The following is a 20,000-nucleotide window of genomic DNA, read 5'->3' on the forward strand; positions in this document are numbered from 1 at the left end:
AACATGGCTCAATAAGAACATGGCTCTGTTCAATAAGAACATGGCTCTGTTCAATAAGAACATGGCTCTGTTCAATAAGAACATGGCTCTGTTCAATAAGAACATGGCTCCGTTCAATAAGAACATGGCTCCGTTCAATAAGAACATGGCTCCGTTCAATAAGAACATGGCTCTGTTCAATAAGGCTCTGTTCAATAAGAACATGGCTCTGTTCAATAAGAACATGGCTCTGTTCAATAAGAACATGGCTCTGTTCAATAAGAACATGGCTCTGTTCAATAAGAACCGGCTCTGTTCAATAAGAACATGGCTCCGTTCAATAAGAACATGGCTCTGTTCAATAAGAACATGGCTCTGTTCAATAAGAACATGGCTCTGTTCAATAAGAACATGGCTCTGTTCAATAAGAACATGGCTCCGTTCAATAAGAACATGGCTCTGTTCAATAAGAACATGGCTCTGTTCAATAAGAACATGGCTCTGTTCAATAAGAACATGGCTCTGTTCAATAAGAACATGGCTCTGTTCAATAAGAACATGGCTCTGTTCAATACTAAAATGGCTCTGAGCCACTTTACCTAGATGGTTCATCTGACAAAAATGACCTAAATCTTGAAAATGACCTAAATCTTGAAGTTCAGATGGGACCCTTTAAAAGGGATAGAGAAGGAGGGAGAGAGAGAGAGAGAGAGAGAGAGAGAGAGAGAGAGAGAGAGAGAGAGAGAGAGAGAGAAGAGAGAAGAGAGAGAGAGAGAGAGAGAGAGAGAGAGAGGGAGAGAGAGAGAGAGAGAGAGAGACAGAGAGAGGCAGAGAGAGAGAGAGAGAGAGAGAGACTGTAGATAAAAAGATTGAGTTGTGGGAAAGTGATATGTCAGCAGAGAGGGTGCTGATATGAGTGTCTGGCAGAAAAGATGAGCGCAGTCTCTCTGTGCCCTAGAAATGCCAGCAGGCATCTTTTATTGAACACAGTTTGGCTGAGTGGAGGAGAACAGAGAGAGATGAGAGGAGGGGGGTGATAACTCAACTGTTTCAATTTCATGTCAGAAGGAAAACAGCGGGACCATAATCATAAAACGTAATTAAAACCGGTGTTTTTTTTGCTCAAATTTCCACCCACATTCACACGCATGCCCTCATGCACATGTAACAGAATAACTTTACGTCCGTCCCCTCACCCATACCCGGGCGTGAACCAGGGACCTTCTGCACACAACGACAACAGTCACCCTCGAAGCATCGTTACCCATCGCTCCACAAAAGCCGCGGCCCTTGCAGAGCAAGGGGAACCACTACTTCAAGGTCTCAGAGCAAGTGACGTAACCGATTGAAACGCTATTTAGCGCGCACCGCTAACTAAGCTAGCCGTTTCACATCCGTTACACACACACGAACACACATGGAAAGTGGTCGGTTCCTAACGGGAGAACGTTTCTGTACGGGACGTTCAGATGGGACTCATATTGACAACAGAGAAACAGTGATAAGTTTAAACAGACAATTCATCTGGGTATAACGTATACTGAACAAAAAAATACACAAAATACTTTTTTTTCTCTCAAATTTTTGTTTACATTTCTGTTAGTGAGCATTTCTCATTTGCCAAGATAATCTAGCCAGTCCAGGACCTCCACATCTGGCATCTTCACCTGGGGGAGGGGGGGGGGTAATAAAGCCCTTTTTGTGGGGAAAACTCATTCTGATTGGCTGGAGCCTGGCTCCCCAGTGGGTGGGCCTTTGCCCTCCCAGGCCCAACCATGGCTGCTGCCCCTGCCCAGTCCTGTGAAACCCATAGGTTAAAGGTTAAAGGCCTAATGAATGTCTTTTCAACTGACTGATTTTATTCTATTATCTGTAACTCAGTAGAATCTTAGAAATAGTTGCATGTTGCGTTTATATATTTTTTGTTTAGTATAGTTGACTTTCTTTACCAAAATAATGACAAGGGACCGTGAATGTTGTCTACGTTTACTGAGATAGAAATATCTTTGATCATCACAAACAGTCAACCTCTCTGTAAAAGTTCCCTAAACGGAGTTCAACATCGTGGTCCTTCTGTAGCTCAGTTGGTAGAGCATGGCGCTTGTAACGCCAGGGTAGTGGGTTCGATCCCCGGGACCACCCATACGTAGAATGTATGCACACATGACTGTAAGTCGCTTTGGATAAAAGCGTCTGCTAAATGGCATATATTATTTCTCCAGGGGATTGATTTCAACTTCATAATAAATAGAAAAAGATTGACCTAAAAGCCAAACTCCTTCAGACGATGATTGAAACAGTGTCAACACACACACACACACACACACAAGCATTTCGCTACACTCGCATTAACATCTGCTAACCATGTGTATGTGACAAATAAAATTTGATTTGACACACACACACACCTAATACACAAACTACTCACCCTGGCAGAATCCTTGGGGGTGTAAGAACAGCCCATCTGGACAGCTAGTCCTGCAGTAGCCGTTGTTGAAGATGGCCAGGGGGGGGCAGGACACACAGTCAGCCTGGGACGTACCTGAACACTCCTGGCAGGACGGGTGGCACCCTGGGGGGTTTAGGTTAACAATAGTGTATCATCATCCAAAGGTCATAGGTCAATGACTGTATGGATTTTGTATTTATTATTTATTTATATCTATTTTATTGTATTTTGTATTTTATCAGCCGTTAGAGCCGTTTAGAGCCATTAGAGCCGTGAGCCGTTTAGAGCCGTGAGCCGTTTAGAGCCGTTAAGAGCCGTTTAGACCCGTTTAGACCCGCTACAGCCGTTTAGAGCCGCTAGAGCCGCAGAGCCGTTTAAAGCCGCTAGAGCCATTTAGAGCCGTTAGAGCAGTTAAAGCCGTGAGCCGTTTAGAGCCGTTTAGAGCCGCTAGAGCCGCTAGAGCCGTTTAGTGCCGTTAGAGCCGTTTAGACCCGCTAGAGCCGTTAGAGCCGTGAGCTGTTTAGAGCCGTGAGCCGTTAGAGCCGTGAGCCGTTTAGAGCCGTGAGCCGTTTAGAGCCGCTAGAGCCGTTTAGAGCCGTTAACATTTACATTTAAGTCATTTAGCAGAGCCGTTTAGACCCGTTTAGACCCGCTAGAGCCGTTTAGAGCCGTTAGAGCAGTTAGAGCCGTGAGCCGTTTAGAGCCGTTTAGAGCCGCTAGAGCCGTTTAGAGCCGTTAGAGCCGTGAGCCGTTTAGAGCCGTTAGAGCCGTTTAGACCCGCTAGAGCTGTTTAGAGCAGTTAGAGCCGTTTGATGTTAAGTGCCTTGCTCAAGGGCACAACAGTAGTGGATGGCAGTTGAGATATGACCTCAGGGATTTTCACGTGAACGGAAGAGCATCATTCTGGTCCCTCTTTGAGTATCTGCAGTATCTGATGTATACTATAATATCATTCCTACTACCTCAGAAACCATTCGATAACCAGATTGGTCAGACAATTGGTTGCTTAGAAAAGCAGGCAAAACAATCGTTTCCTTGAAATTTCCCAAAATGATTATTGTCCAAAACAGAGACAATAAACCTTCCCATCAGTAGAAGACAGACAGCAGAGATATTAAGCAGATATAAGACAGTTCGCTGGAGGGTCAAATTAGCTTTGAGATGGCAAACAAGGCTTTGCTAGTGGGTTGCAGATTCAAGTGACTCCACATTGCAGCCTTCTGTTAATATAATTAAATTGAAGAGTCTTAGGAGAAAGATGTTACAGCACCGGACTGTGACTTTGTCTGTGTTCCAAATGACACCCTATTCAGCTCCCATATCGCTCTGGTCTAAAGTAGTGCACTATGTAGGGAATAGGGTTCCATAGGGCTCTGGTCTAAAGTAGTGCACCATATAGGGAACAGGGTTCCATAGGGCTCTGGTCTAAAGTAGTGAACTATATAGGGAACAGGGTTCCATAGGGCTCTGGTCTAAAGTAGTGGGAACAGGGTTCCATAGGGCTCTGGTCTAAAGTAGTGCACCATATAGGGAACAGGGTTCAATAGGGCTCTGGTCTAAAGTAGGGTTCCATAGGGCTCTGGTCTAAAGGAGTGCACTATATAGGGAATAGGGTTCCATAGGGTTCTGGTCTTCTGGTCTAAAGGAGTGCACTATATAGGGAATAGGGTTCCTGGTCTATAGGGCTCCATAGGGCTCTGGTCTAAAGTAGTGCACTATATAGGAAACAGGGTTCACTATAGGGTTTCTGGGCTCTGGTCTAAATGTGCAGGGAACAGGGTTCCATAGGGTTCTGGTCTAAAGGAGTGCACTATATAGGGAATAGGGTTCCATAGGGCTCTGGTCAAAAGTAGTGCACTATATAGGGAACAGGGTTCCATAGGGCTCTGGTCTAAAGTAGTGCACCATATAGGGAACAAGGTTCCATAGGGTTCTGGTCTAAAGGAGTGCACTATATAGGGAATAGGGTTCCATATCGCCCTGGTAAAAGTAGTGCACTATATAGGGATCAGGGTTCCATATCGCTCTGGTTAAAAGTAGTGCACTATATAGGGAACAGGGTTCCATATTGCCCTGGTAAACGTAGTGCACTATATAGGGAATAGCATGTCGTCCTTACTATAAGTACATCAGACTCTTCAAAAAGGAGAAGCAATTGACCAGAAAACATCTGAACTGACGAAGGACCATCCACAGTTACTGTGGATGTATTCTCTCACAAATATGAGAATGTTCATGTTTCTCTCCATTATGTGTTATTCAGCCTCTGAGAAATACTGCTGATGCTTCTCTCCATTATGTGTTATTCAGAGAAATACTGCCAATGTTTCTCTCCATTATGTGTTATTCTGAGAAATGCTGCCGATGTTTCTCTCCATTATGTGTTATTCAGAGAAATGCTGCTGATGTTTCTCTCCATTATGTGTTATTCTGAGAAATACTGCCGATGTTTCTCTCCATTATGTGTTATTCTGAGAAATGCTGCCGATGTTTCTCTCCATTATGTGTTATTCTGAGAAATGCTGCCGATGTTTCTCTCCATTATGTGTTATTCAGAGAAATGCTGCTGATGTTTCTCTCCATTATGTGTTATTCTGAGAAATACTGCCGATGTTTCTCTCCATTATGTGTTATTCTGAGAAATGCTGCCGATGTTTCTCTCCATTATGTGTTTTTATTGTTGTTGTTGATATTCGTTATTGAATAAATCGTATCGACGACTGGCATAGCTTTCCCGTGCTAAACGCTACAACAGCAAACTACGACGGTTTCTTCAACAGCTAGAAGCACTAGGTTGTCCATTTTTGAATCCCTTAATGGGTTAAAAAAAAAAAACTCAGGATGTTCAAAGAGCCCAAACAAATAGGGAACAATGTTTTTGTATTCAAATTATAATTTAAGACGGGTTCCTTTTCCTCTCATTTGCTTCTTTAAGCGACTGGGTTTGAAAACGTGGGTCTCCTGTGTGTGAGTTCATGTGTGGGGTGGACAGTGTTGGTTGCCCAGGTAATGGACTGCAGACACATAGTAAAAGGGAGGTGTGTGTGTGCACGTGCGTGTGCACGTGCGCGTGCGTGCTTGCGTGTGTGCGTAGAAAAAGGTCTCCTTACCTTGGCAGGTGTTGTCCTGGACGGTGTGTCCTGGGGGACATCTGGAGACGCACTGGCCTTCCTGGAGGACGTAGGGCGGGGAACAGGAAGTACAGTTCTGACTACTTCCTCCTGTGCACTGTAAACAGGAAGTGTGGCATTCTGAAATGGACCAAGAGAGAGAAAAGAGGTGGATTTAGGTTTGTGACATTGAAACGTAAGCCCATTGATACAGCATTACAAGTGTCCATGAATATACAGACACACTACTTACTACATATGCTGTGGTCTTGTGACAAACTGACACCATTTTGGGATAATGTACAGTACCAGTCCAACGTTTGGACACACCTTCTCATTCAAGGGTTTTTTCTTTATTTTTACTATTTTCTACATTATAAAATAATAGTGAAGACATCAAAACGATGAATTTTTTTTAATTTATTTATTTTTTATTTTACCTTTATTTTACCTGGCAAGTCAGTTAAGAACAAATTCTTATTTTCAATGACGGCCTAGGAACAGTGGGTTAACTGCCTGTTCAGGGGCAGAACGACAGATTTGTACTTTGTCAGCTCGGGGATTCGAACTTGCAACCTTTCGGTTACTAGTCCAACGCTCTAACCACTAGGCTACCCTGCCGCCCCAAATAACACATATGGAATCATGTAGTAACCAAAAAAGTGTTAAACAAATCTAAATATATGTTATATTTGAGATATTTGTGATTCTTCAAAGTAGCCACCCTTTGCCTTGATGGCAGCTTTGCACATAATTGGCATTCTCTCAACCTGCTTTATGAGGTATTCACTTGGAATGCATTTCAATTAACAGGTGTAGATTTAATTGCTGCAAAAACGGTATACCCTCGTACTGTATAGCCTCGTACTGTATAGCCTCGTACTGTATAGCCTCGTACTGTAAAGCCTCGTACTGTAAAGCCTCGTACTGTACAGCCTCGTACTGTATAGCCTCGTACTGTATAGCCTCGTACTGTACAGCCTTGTACAGTATAGCCTCGTACTGTATAGCCTCGTACAGTATAGCCTCGTACTGTACAGCCTCGTACAGTATAGCCTCGTACTGGAAAGCCTCATACTATATAGCCTCGTACTGTATAACCTCATACTATATAGCCTTGTGCTGTATAACCTCATACTATATAGCCTTGTGCTGTATAACCTCATACTATATAGCCTCGTACTGTATAACCTCATACTATATAGCCTTGTGCTGTATAACCTCATACTATATAGCCTCGTGCTGTATAACCTCATACTATATAGCCTTGTGCTGTATAACCTCATACTATTTTATTTTTATTTTTATTTTCTTGTGCTTGAAAAAAATATAACCTCATACTATATTTTAAAAACATGTTTTCTGTATAACCTCATACTATATAGCCTCTGTGCTGTATAACCTCATACTATATATGCCTTTGTGTCTTCCTGTATAACCTCATACTATATAGCCTCGTGCTGTATAACCTCATACTATATGTATGTTTCCTTGTGCTGTATAACCTCATACTATATAGCTCTCTGTACTGTATAACCTCATACTATATAGCCTCGTATGTCTTCCTGTATAACCTCATACTATATAGCCTTGTGCTGTATAACTCTCTGTGTATGTCTGTGAAAGCCTCTGTGTATGTCTTCCTGTGTATGTCTCTCAGGGTAAACATAGGCGTTTTAAGTATTTATTTTTTTCTCCCTGTGTTTTCGTTTATGTTGTGATTGAAAAAAATAATTATACATCTATATATATTTAAAAAAACATGTTTTCCCTGTGTATGTCTCTCTGTGTACAGTATGTCTCTCTGTGTACAGTATGTCTCTCTGTGTATGTCTCCCTGTGTATGTCTCTCTGTGTATGTCTCTCTGTGTATGTCTCTCTGTGTATGTCTCTCTGTGTATGTCTCTCTGTGTATGTCTCTCTGTGTGTGTCTCTCTGTGTATGTCTCTCTGTGTATGTCTCTCTGTGTATGTCTCTCTGTGTGTCTCTCTGTGTGTCTCTCTCTGTGTATGTCTCTCTGTGTATGTCTCTCTGTGTATGTCTCTCTGTGTATGTCTTCCTGTGTATGTCTCTCTGTGTATGTCTTCCTGTGTATGTCTCTCTGTGTATGTCTTCCTGTGTATGTCTCTCTGTGTACAATATGTCTCTCTGCGTACAGTATGTCTCTCTGTGTATGTCTCCCTGTGTTTCTCTCTGTTTATGTCTCTCTGTGTACAGTATGTCTCCCTGTGTACAGTATGTCTCTCTGTGTACAATATGTCTCCCTGTGTATGTTTCCCTGTGTATCTCTCCTTGTTTATGTCTCTCTGTGTACAGTATGTCTCTCTGTGTCACATCCACAAGAGAGTCTGTCAGACAGCATGTCTCTACCTCTCCTGAGATTACAGCTGACAGCCAAACAGGAGTGTGTGTGTGTCAAAGTGTGTGTGTGTGTGTGTGTGTGTGTGTGTGTGTGTGTGTGTGTGTGTGTGTGTGTGTGTGTGTGTGTGTGTGTGTGTGTGTGTGTGTGTGTGTGTGTGTGTGAGAAACCACCGAGGTGCCAAAAATTGCACTCTTCAGACACTGTGGTGTTGAGAAAGACGGGACCTCCCAAGTCAAAGTGGAAACCGAGAAATCTCTCTCCCTCTCTCTCTCCTCTCTCTCTCGCCTCTCTCGCCCCTCTCTCTCGCCCTCTCTCTCTCTCTCTCCCCCTCTCTCTCTCTCTCTCTCTCTCTCTCTCTCTCTCTCTCTCTCTCCCTCTCTCAACCCCCCCCTCTCTCTCTCTCTCTCCCTCTCTCTCTCTGTCTATTTAGTCAACTTCAGCTGTCCGTCGTCTGAGAAACGCTATCTATTTCATTATTAGAGTTTACCATCTCCTTCTACAGTACTGGAGGGATATTAAATGCTGTGAAGCTTCAGCTGCCAGGAGAGGAGGAAAAGGCAGATAGGCACCAGCCGGTCGGTCAGTCGCCCGCCTGCCTACCTGCCTGCCTGCCTACCTGCCTGCCTGCCTACCTGCTTGACTGCCTACCTGCCTGCCTACCTGCCCGCCTGCCTACCTGCTTGACTGCCTACCTGCCCGCCTGCTTGCCTGCTTGACTGCCTACCTGCCTGCCTACCTGCCCGCCTGCCTACCTGCTTGACTGCCTACCTGCCCGCCTGCTTGCCTGCTTGACTGCCTACCTGCCTGCCTACCTGCCCACCTGCCTACCTGCTTGACTGCCTACCTGCCCGCCTGCTTGCCTGACTGCCTACCTGCCCTCCTGCCCGCCTGCTTGACTGACTGCCTACCTGCCCGCCTGCTTGACTGCCTACCTGCCCGCCTGCTTGACTGCCTGACTGCCTGCCTGACTGCCTGTCCGCCCGCCTGCTTGACTGCCTACCTGCCGCCTGCTTGACTGCCTACCTGCCCGCCTGCTTGACTGCCTACATGCCTACATGCCTGCCTGCCTACCTACCTGCCTGACTGCCTGTCCACCTGCCTGCCTGCCTGACTGACTGCCTACCTGCCTGCCTGCTTGACTGCCTACATGCCTGCCTGACTGCCTACCTACCTGCCTGACTGCCTGTCCACCTGCCTGCCTGCCTGACTGACTGCCTACCTGCCCGCCTGCTTGCCTGTCTGCTTGCCTGCTTGACTGCCTACATGCCTGCCTGACTGCCTACCTACCTGACTGACTGCATACCTGCCTGCCTACCTGCCCGCCTGCTTGCCTGCCTACCTGCCTGACTGACTGACTGCATACCTGCCTGCCTACCTGCCCGCCTGCTTGCCTGCCTGCTTGACTGCCTACATGCCTTACTGACTGACTGCATAACACTACATCACCTGGGCTGTGGATGCATCAGATCCCTCAACAATCATCTTCCCTGTTGTGTTGTAACAGGATCTAAATCTAAAGGTGTAGAGTATCAGGGGCGCGGGACTATTCCACACCTGGCCTGGAGAATCAATTGTACTGCTGATTTAATTTGCACCTGGCACTTCAGTTAATTGATTGATTCATGTCCCTGATTGGCTAGATCGTCCCCTAACCTGGTGTCCCAGGTCTGAATCAGTCTCTGATGAGGAGAAAATGAGAGCTAAACATAAGAGCCTGTGTGAAAGACAGCAGGATTACTGAGCAGTACTAAAACCCTCAACACATCTCTGTCTACACACACAGAGCCTGTATGGAAGACAGCAGGATTACTGAGCAGTACCTAAAACCCTCAACACATCTCTGTCTACACACACAGAGCCTGTATGGAAGACAGCAGGATTACTGAGCAGTACTAAAACCCTCAACACATCTCTGTCTACACACACAGAGCCTGTATGGAAGACAGCAGGATTACTGAGCAGTACTAAAACCCTCAACACATCTCTGTCTACACACACAGCAGGATTAGAGCCCCTGTTGAGCAAGGGAACAGGCTGAACTACAGGCTGGGATTTCCTCCTAAAGACACCCGACACTCTACCCCACTTCTCTCTCTCTGTGTGGTGTGGTGTGGTGTGTGGTGTGGTGTGTGGTGTGGTGTGGTGTGTGTGGTGTGGTGTGTGTGGTGTGGTGTGGTGTGGTGTGTGTGTGTGGTGTGGTGTGTGTGGTGTGGTGTGGTGTGGTGTGTGGTGTGTGTGGTGTGGTGTGTGTGTGGTGTAGTGTGTGGTGTGGTGTGTGTGGTGTGTGTGGTGTGTGTGTGTGGTGTGGTGTGTGTGGTGTGGTGTAGTGTGTGGTGTGGTGTAGTGTGTGGTGTGTGTGTGTGGTGTGGTGTGTGTGTGTGTGTGTGGTGTGTGTGGTGTGGTGTGTGTGTGTGTGTGTGTGTGGTGTGGTGTGGTGTGTGTGTGGTGTGGTGTGTGGTGGTGTGTGTGTGTGTGTGTGGTGTGGTGGTGTGGTGTGGTGTGGTGTGGTGGTGTGGTGTGGTTTGGTGTGGAATGTGTGTTTGGTTGCGTGTGGTGTGGTGTAGTGTAGTGTGGTGTAGTGTAGTGTAGTGTGGTGTGGTGTGGTGTAGTGTAGTGTGTAGTGTGGTGGGGTGTAGTGGGGTGTGTGTGGGGTGTAGTGTGGTGTGGTGTGGTGGGGTGTGTGTGGTGGGGGTGGGGTGTGTAGTGTGTAGTGTGGTGTAGTGTAGTGGGGTGTAGTGTGGTGTGTAGTGTGGTGTGGTGTGGTGGGGTGTGGTGTGGTGGGGTGGGTGTGGTGTGGTGTGGTGGGGTGTGGTGGTGGGGTGTAGTGTGGTGTGGTGGGGTGTGGTGTGGTGGGGGTGGGGTGAAGTGTGTGTGGTGTGTGGTGGGGTGAAGTGTAGTGTGGTGTGGTGGGGTGTGGTGGGGTGGGGGTGGTGGGGTGTAGTGTGGTGTGGTGGGGTGTGGTGGGGTGAAGTGTGGTGTGGTGTAGTGTAGTGGGGTGGGGTGTGGTGGGGTGTAGTGTGGTGTGGTGGGGTGTGGTGGGGTGAAGTGTAGTGGTGTGGTGGGGTGGGTGTGGTGGGGTGAGTGTGGTGTGGTGGGGTGTGGTGTGGTGTGGTGGGGTGTGGTGGTGGGGTGTGGTGTGGTGTAGTGTGGTGTGGTGGGGTGTGGTGTGGTGTGGTGGGGTGTAGTGTGGTGTGGTGGGGTGTGGTGTGGTGGGGTGTGGTGTGGTGTAGTGTGGTGTGGTGGGGTGTGGTGTGGTGGGGTGTGTGTGGTGTAGTGTGGTGTGTGGGGTGTGGTGTGGTGTGGTGGGGTGTAGTGTGGTGTAGTGTGGTGGGGTGGTGTGGTGTGGTGGGGTGGGGTGTAGTGTGGTGTAGTGTGGTGGGGTGGGTGGGGTGTGGTGGGGTGTAGTGTGGTGTGGTGTGGTGTGGTGTGGTGTAGTGTGGTGGGGTGTAGTGTGGTGGGGTGTGGCAGCCATTTTCCCTTTCCTGACCAGTATTTACTTTTTATTCTTAAATATGAATACTAAAATATTCACAATCGCCAATTTTCTTAAATTCTAGTTCTGCTCGCTTGAATTTCTCCATTTTAGTGCAGTGATTTGGACCTTTGATTCACTATTTTCCTGTTCTAGGTGCTTGATATTAGAAGTATTTGTGATCCTTTAATTCCTCCCCAAATATGTTTTTAATGATTTTTGGGATGGTGCCACCAGGTTTCTTCCAGACTTGGCTTTATGGCCAAAGTGTTCAGTCTTGGTTTTAATCAGACAAGAGAATCTTGTTTCTGATGGTCTGAGTGCCTTTTGGTGTCTTTTGGCAAACTCCAAGTGGGCTGTCATGTGCCTTTTACTGAGGAGTGGCTTCCGTCTGGCCACTCTACCATAAAGGCCTGCTTGGTGGAGTGTTGCAGAGATGGTTGTCCTTCTGGAAGGTTCTCCCATCTCAACAGAGGAACTCTGGAGCCCTTTCAGAGTGACCATTGAGTTCTTGGTCACCTCTCTGACCAAGGCCCTTCTATAATAATAATAATATATGCCATTGAGCAGACGCTTTTATCCAAAGCGACTTACAGTCATGTGTGCATACATTCTACGTATGGGTGGTCCCGGGAATCGAACCCACTACCCTGGCGTTACAAGCGCCATGCTCTACCAACTGAGCTTCTCCCACGTTTACTCAGTTTGGCCAGCTCTAGGAAGAGTCTTGCTGGTTTCAACCTTCTTCCATTTAAGAATGATGGAGGCCACTGTGTTCTTGGGGACCTTCAATGCAGCAGACTTTTTTTGCTACCCTTCCCCAGACCCTGTCACTCGACCCAATCCTGTCTGGGAGCTCTCAATTCCTTGGACCTCATGGCTTGGTTTTTGCTCTGACAGCCACTGACAACTGTAGGACCTTTATATAGACAGGTGTGAGATGCTCCAAATCATGTCTAATCAATTGAATTTACCACAGGTGGACTCCAATCAAGTTGTAGAAACATCTCAAGGATGATCAATGGAAACAGGATGCATCTAAACTCAATGTAGAGTCTCATACCAAAAGGGTCTGCTATTTTATTTGTGTATTATTTGCAAAAAAGTCTAAAACCCTGTTTTCGCTTTATCATTATGGGATGTTGTGTATAGACTATCTCTACTTGCCTCTGCATGTGTGTTGTGTGTCCAGGTAGAATGAGGCAGGGCAATGGGCCACACACACTCCGTGAGGTAGTGGTGTGTGAGGCGAACTGGTCAGTAGCTGCAGGGCCTCCTCTGGTTTCAGACACCTCAGACAGTCAGTGGACAGGGGACCCACACATGTCCTACAGGATGGGTGGCAGTCTGACGGGACAGAGAACAAACTAAGTCGGACTTTAAAAAACAAAAATGTTTAAACGCACTGTTTAAACGCACTCACACACACAACCTGCAGGATGAGTGGCAGGAATGTAGTATGTATATACATGAATGGAGAAATGAAAGCAGCCCTATACAGACATAGTGAAACCCAGCTATACAACTGGGATATAATGCTCTATATAACACTAGAGTCTATATAATGCTCTATATAACACTCTATATAACACTCTGTATAACACTCTATATAACACTCTATATAACACTCTGTATAACAGTATAACACTCTGTATAATGCTCTATATAACACTCTATATAACACTCTGTATAACACTCTGTATAACACTCTGTATAACACTCTGTATAACACTCTATATAACACTCAGTATAACACTCTGTATAACACTCTGTATAACACTCTATATAACACTCTATATAACACTCTGTATAACACTCTGTATAACACTCTATATAACACTCTGTATAACACTATATAACACTCTATATAACACTCTGTATAACACTCTGTATAACACTCTGTATAACACTCTGTATAACACTCTATATAACACTCTATATAACACTCTGTATAACAGTATAACACTCTATATAACACTCTGTATAACACTCTGTATAACACTCTGTATAACAGTATAACACTCTATATAACACTCTGTATAACACTCTATATAACACTCTATATAACACTCTATATAACACTCTGTATAACAGTATAACACTCTATATAACACTCTGTATAACACTCTATATAACACTCTATATAACACTCTGTATAACAGTATAACACTCTATATAACACTCTGTATAACACTCTGTATAACAGTATAACACTCTATATAACACTCTGTATAACACTCTGTATAACACTCTGTATAACAGTATAACACTCTGTATAACACTCTATATAACACTCTATATAACACTCTATATAACACTCTGTATAACAGTATAACACTCTATAAAACACTCTGTATAACACTCTGTATAACACTCTATATAACACTCTATATAACACTCTATATAACACTCTGTATAACACTCTATATAACACTCTGTATAACACTCTATATAACACTCTGTATAACACTCTATATAACACTCTGTATAACACTCTATATAACACTCTGTATAACACTCTGTATAAAACTCTATATAACACTCTATATAACACTCTATATAACACTCTATATAACACTCTATATAACACTCTGTATAACACTCTATATAACACTCTGTATAACACTCTATATAACACTCTGTATAACACTCTGTATAACACTCTATATAACACTCTGTATAACACTCTATATAACACTCTATATAACACTCTGTATAACACTCTGTATAACACTCTGTATAACACTCTATATAACACTGTATACAACTCTATATAACACTCTATATAACACTCTATATAACACTCTGTATAACACTCTATATAACACTCTATATAACACTCTATATAACACTCTGTATAACACTCTGTATAACACTCTGTATAACACTAGTATAACACTCTATATAACACTCTGTATAACACTCTATATAACACTCTATATAACACTCTATATAACACTCTGTATAACAGTATAACACTCTATATAACACTCTGTATAACACTCTATATAACACTCTGTATAACACTCTATATAACACTGTATAAAACTCTATATAACACTCTATATAACACTCTATATAACACTCTATATAACACTCTGTATAACACTCTGTATAACACTCTGTATAACACTCTGTATAACACTCTGTATAACACTCTATATAACACTCTGTATAACACTCTGTATAACACTCTATATAACACTCTGTATAACACTCTATATAACACTCTGTATAACACTCTGTATAACACTCTATATAACACTCTGTATAACACTCTGTATAACACTCTGTATAACACTCTGTATAACACTCTGTATAACACTCTGTATAACACTCTGTATAACACTCTATATAACACTCTATATAACACTCTATATAACACTCTGTATAACACTCTATATAACACTCTGTATAACACTCTGTATAACACTCTGTATAACAGTATAACACTCTGTATAACACTCTGTATAACACTCTATATAACACTCTATATAACACTCTGTATAACACTCTGTATAACACTCTATATAACACTCTGTATAACACTCTGTATAACACTCTGTATAACACTCTGTATAACACTCTATATAACACTCTGTATAACACTATATAACACTCTGTATAACACTCTGTATAACACTCTATATAACACTCTGTATAACACTCTATATAACACTGTATAAAACTCTATATAACACTCTATATAACACTCTGTATAACACTCTGTATAACACTCTATATAACACTCTATATAACACTATATATAACACTCTATATAACACTCTATATAACACTCTGTATAACAGTATAACACTCTATATAACACTCTATATAACACTCTATATAACACTCTATATAACACTCTGTATAACAGTATAACACTCTATATAACACTCTATATAACACTCTGTATAACAGTATAACACTCTATATAACACTCTATATAACACTCTGTATAACACTCTATATAACACTCTATATAACACTCTATATAACACTCTGTATAACACTCTGTATAACACTCTGTATAACACTCTGTATAACACTCTGTATAACACTCTGTATAACACTCTGTATAACACTCTGTATAACACTCTGTATAACACTCTATATAACACTCTGTATAACACTCTATATAACACTCTATATAACACTCTATATAACACTCTGTATAACACTCTGTATAACACTCTATATAACACTCTGTATAACACTCTGTATAACACTCTATATAACACTCTGTATGACACTCTGTATAACACTCTGTATAACACTCTGTATAACACTCTGTATAACACTCTGTATAACAGTATAACACTCTATATAACACTCTGTATAACACTCTATATAACACTCTATATAACACTCTATATAACACTCTGTATAACAGTATAACACTCTATATAACACTCTGTATAACACTCTATATAACACTCTGTATAACACTCTATATAACACTGTATAAAACTCTATATAACACTCTATATAACACTCTGTATAACACTCTGTATAACACTCTGTATAACACTCTATATAACACTCTATATAACACTCTGTATAACACTCTGTATAACACTCTGTATAACACTCTGTATAACACTCTGTATAACAGTATAACACTCTGTATAACACTCTATATAACACTCTATATAACACTCTGTATAACACTCTATATAACACTCTATATAACACTCTGTATAACACTCTGTATAACACTCTATATAACACTCTGTATAACACTCTATATAACACTCTGTATAACACTCTGTATAACACTCTATATAACACTCTGTATAACACTCTGTATAACACTCTGTATAACACTCTGTATAACACTCTATATAACACTCTGTATAACACTCTGTATAACACTCTGTATAACACTCTGTATAACACTCTGTATAACACTCATATAACACTCTATATAACACTCTATATAACACTCTGTATAACACTCTGTATAACAGTATAACACTCTATATAACACTCTGTATAACACTCTGTATAACACTCTGTATAACACTCTGTATAACACTCTGTATAACACTCTGTATAACACTCTATATAACACTCTGTATAACACTCTGTATAACAGTATAACACTCTATATAACACTCTGTATAACACTCTGTATAACACTCTGTATAACACTCTGTATAACACTCTGTATAACACTCTGTATAACACTCTGTATAACACTCTGTATAACACTCTGTATAACACTCTGTATAACAGTATAACACTCTGTATAACACTCTATATAACACTCTATATAACACTCTATATAACACTCTATATAACACTCTATATAACACTCTGTATAACACTCTATATAACACTCTATATAACACTCTATATAACACTCTATATAACACTCTGTATAACACTCTATATAAAACTCTATATAACACTCTATATAACACTCTATATAACACTGTATAACACTCTATATAACACTCTGTATAACACTCTGTATAACACTCTGTATAACACTCTGTATAACACTCTATATAACACTCTGTATAACACTCTGTATAACACTCTATATAACACTCTGTATAACACTCTGTATAACAGTATAACGTTCTGTATAACAGTATAACACTCTATATAACACTCTGTATAACACTCTGTATAACACTCTGTATAACACTCTATATAACACTCTATATAACACTCTATATAACACTCTATATAACACTCTGTATAACAGTATAACACTCTGTATAATGCTCTATATAACACTCTATATAACACTCTATATAACACTCTATATAACACTCTATATAACACTCTGTATAACAGTATAACACTCTATATAACACTCTATATAACACTCTATATAACACTCTATATAACACTCTATATAACACTCTATATAACACTCTGTATAACAGTATAACAGTCTATATAACACTCTATATAACACTCTGTATAACAGTATAACACTCTATATAACACTCTATATAACACTCTATATAACACTCTATATAAACACTCTATATAACACTCTATATAACACTCATATAACACTTATATAACACTGTATAACACTCTGTATAACACTCTGTATAACACTCTATATAACACTCTGTATAACACTCTGTATAACACTCTGTATAACACTCTGTATAACACTCTATATAACACTCTATATAACACTCTGTATAACACTCTGTATAACACTCTGTATAACACTCTGTATAACACTCTGTATAACACTCTATATAACACTCTGTATAACACTCTGTATAACACTCTGTATAACACTCTGTATAACACTCTATATAACACTCTGTATAACACTCTGTATAACACTCTATATAACACTCTGTATAACACTCTATATAACACTCTATATAACACTCTATATAACACTCTATATAACACTCTGTATAACAGTATAACACTCTGTATAATGCTCTATATAACACTCTATATAACACTCTGTATAACACTCTGTATAACACTCTATATAACACTCTATATAACACTCTGTATAACACTCTGTATAACACTCTAAATAACACTCTGTATAACACTCTATATAACACTCTGTATAACACTCTATATAACACTCTGTATAAAACTCTGTATAACACTCTGTATAACACTCTATATAACACTCTATATAACACTCTATATAACACTCTATATAACACTCTGTATAACACTCTGTATAACACTCTGTATAACACTCTATATAACACTCTGTATAACACTCTATATAACACTCTGTATAACACTCTGTATAACACTCTAAATAACACTCTATATAACACTCTATATAACACTCTATATAACACTCTGTATAACACTCTGTATAACACTCTATATAACACTCTATATAACACTCTATATAACACTCTATATAACACTCTGTATAACACTCTGTATAACACTCTATATAACACTCTGTATAACACTCTATATAACACTCTATATAACACTCTGTATAACACTCTGTATAACACTCTGTATAACACTCTATATAACACTCTATATAACACTCTATATAACACTCTGTATAACACTCTGTATAACACTCTGTATAACACTCTGTATAACACTCTATATAACACTCTGTATAACACTCTGTATAACACTCTATATAACACTCTATATAACACTCTATATAACACTCTGTATAACACTCTATATAACACTCTGTATAACACTCTGTATAACACTCTATATAACACTCTGTATAACACTCTATATAACACTCTGTATAACACTCTGTATAACACTCTGTATAACACTCTGTATAACACTCTGTATAACACTCTGTATAACACTCTGTATAACACTCTGTATAACACTCTATATAACACTCTATATAACACTCTATATAACACTCTGTATAACACTCTGTATAACACTCTGTATAACACTCTATATAACACTCTATATAACACTCTATATAACACTCTGTATAACACTCTGTATAACACTCTATATAACACTCTATATAACACTCTATATAACACTCTATATAACACTCTATATAACACTCTGTATAACACTCTGTATAACACTCTATATAACACTCTGTATAACACTCTATATAACACTCTGTATAACACTCTGTATAACACTCTGTATAACACTCTATATAACACTCTATATAACACTCTATATAACACTCTGTATAACGCTCTGTATAATGCTCTGTATAATGCTCTATATAACACTCTGTATAACACTCTGTATAACACTCTATATAACACTCTGTATAACACTCTGTATAACACTCTGTATAACACTCTGTATAACACTCTGTATAACACTCTGTATAACACTCTAAATAACACTCTAAATAACACAAATAACACTCTATATAACACTTATAACACTCTATATAACACTCTGTATAAAACTCTGTATAACACTCTGTATAACACTCTATATAACACTCTATATAACACTCTATATAACACTCTATATAACACTCTGTATAACACTCTGTATAACACTCTATATAACACTCTGTATAACACTCTGTATAACACTCTGTATAACACTCTGTATAACACTCTGTATAACACTCTGTATAACACTCTGTATAACACTCTGTATAACACTCTGTATAACACTCTGTATAACACTCTATATAACACTCTATATAACACTCTATATAACACTCTATATAACACTCTGTATAACACTCTGTATAACACTCTTACTGAGGCAGGTCCCATCCTGATGAACCAGTTTGCCTCTAACCAGAACCCAGTCACTTACTGAGGCAGGTCCCATCCTGATGAACCAGTTTGCCTCTAACCAGAACCCAGTCACTTACTGAGGCAGGTCCCGTCCTGATGGTACAGCCCCAGTCCGCAGGCCTCCAGACACTGGCCCTGGTGGAAGGACAGTCCCTGGGTGCAGAGGGAACACTGGGACACAGCGGAGCCGGAGCAGGACCAGCAGGAGCTGTGACACGCTGAGAGAAGAGGTCAGAGGTCAATCACACTGTAGGAGCCTGTTAGGAGTATACAGTTTGTGCAGGGTTTTGGTCCAGCCCAGCACTAATACACATAGTTAACACACATAGTATCAGTGAGGTAGCCTATTGTTTAATAGAGTTATGAAGGGCAGTAAAATCTGCCCCCCCAATTTGGTTAA

At 41.0% G+C, this 20,000-nt stretch overlaps 1 protein-coding gene across 1 annotated transcript in view; it reads right to left on the reverse strand.

The window, feature by feature from the left end:
* Positions 1-20,000, reverse strand: part of LOC118380010 (extracellular matrix organizing protein FRAS1-like) — a 423,703-nt gene that overhangs the window by 218,990 nt on the left and 184,713 nt on the right. Inside the window, 4 exon segments of the mRNA XM_052462665.1 lie at positions 2,408-2,551; positions 5,539-5,679; positions 12,540-12,719; positions 19,678-19,818. Of these exon segments, the coding sequence (XP_052318625.1) occupies positions 2,408-2,551; positions 5,539-5,679; positions 12,540-12,719; positions 19,678-19,818 (606 nt within the window).

This window comes from Oncorhynchus keta, chromosome 14 (genome assembly GCF_023373465.1).
Source record: "Oncorhynchus keta strain PuntledgeMale-10-30-2019 chromosome 14, Oket_V2, whole genome shotgun sequence".
NCBI lineage: Eukaryota > Metazoa > Chordata > Actinopteri > Salmoniformes > Salmonidae > Oncorhynchus > Oncorhynchus keta.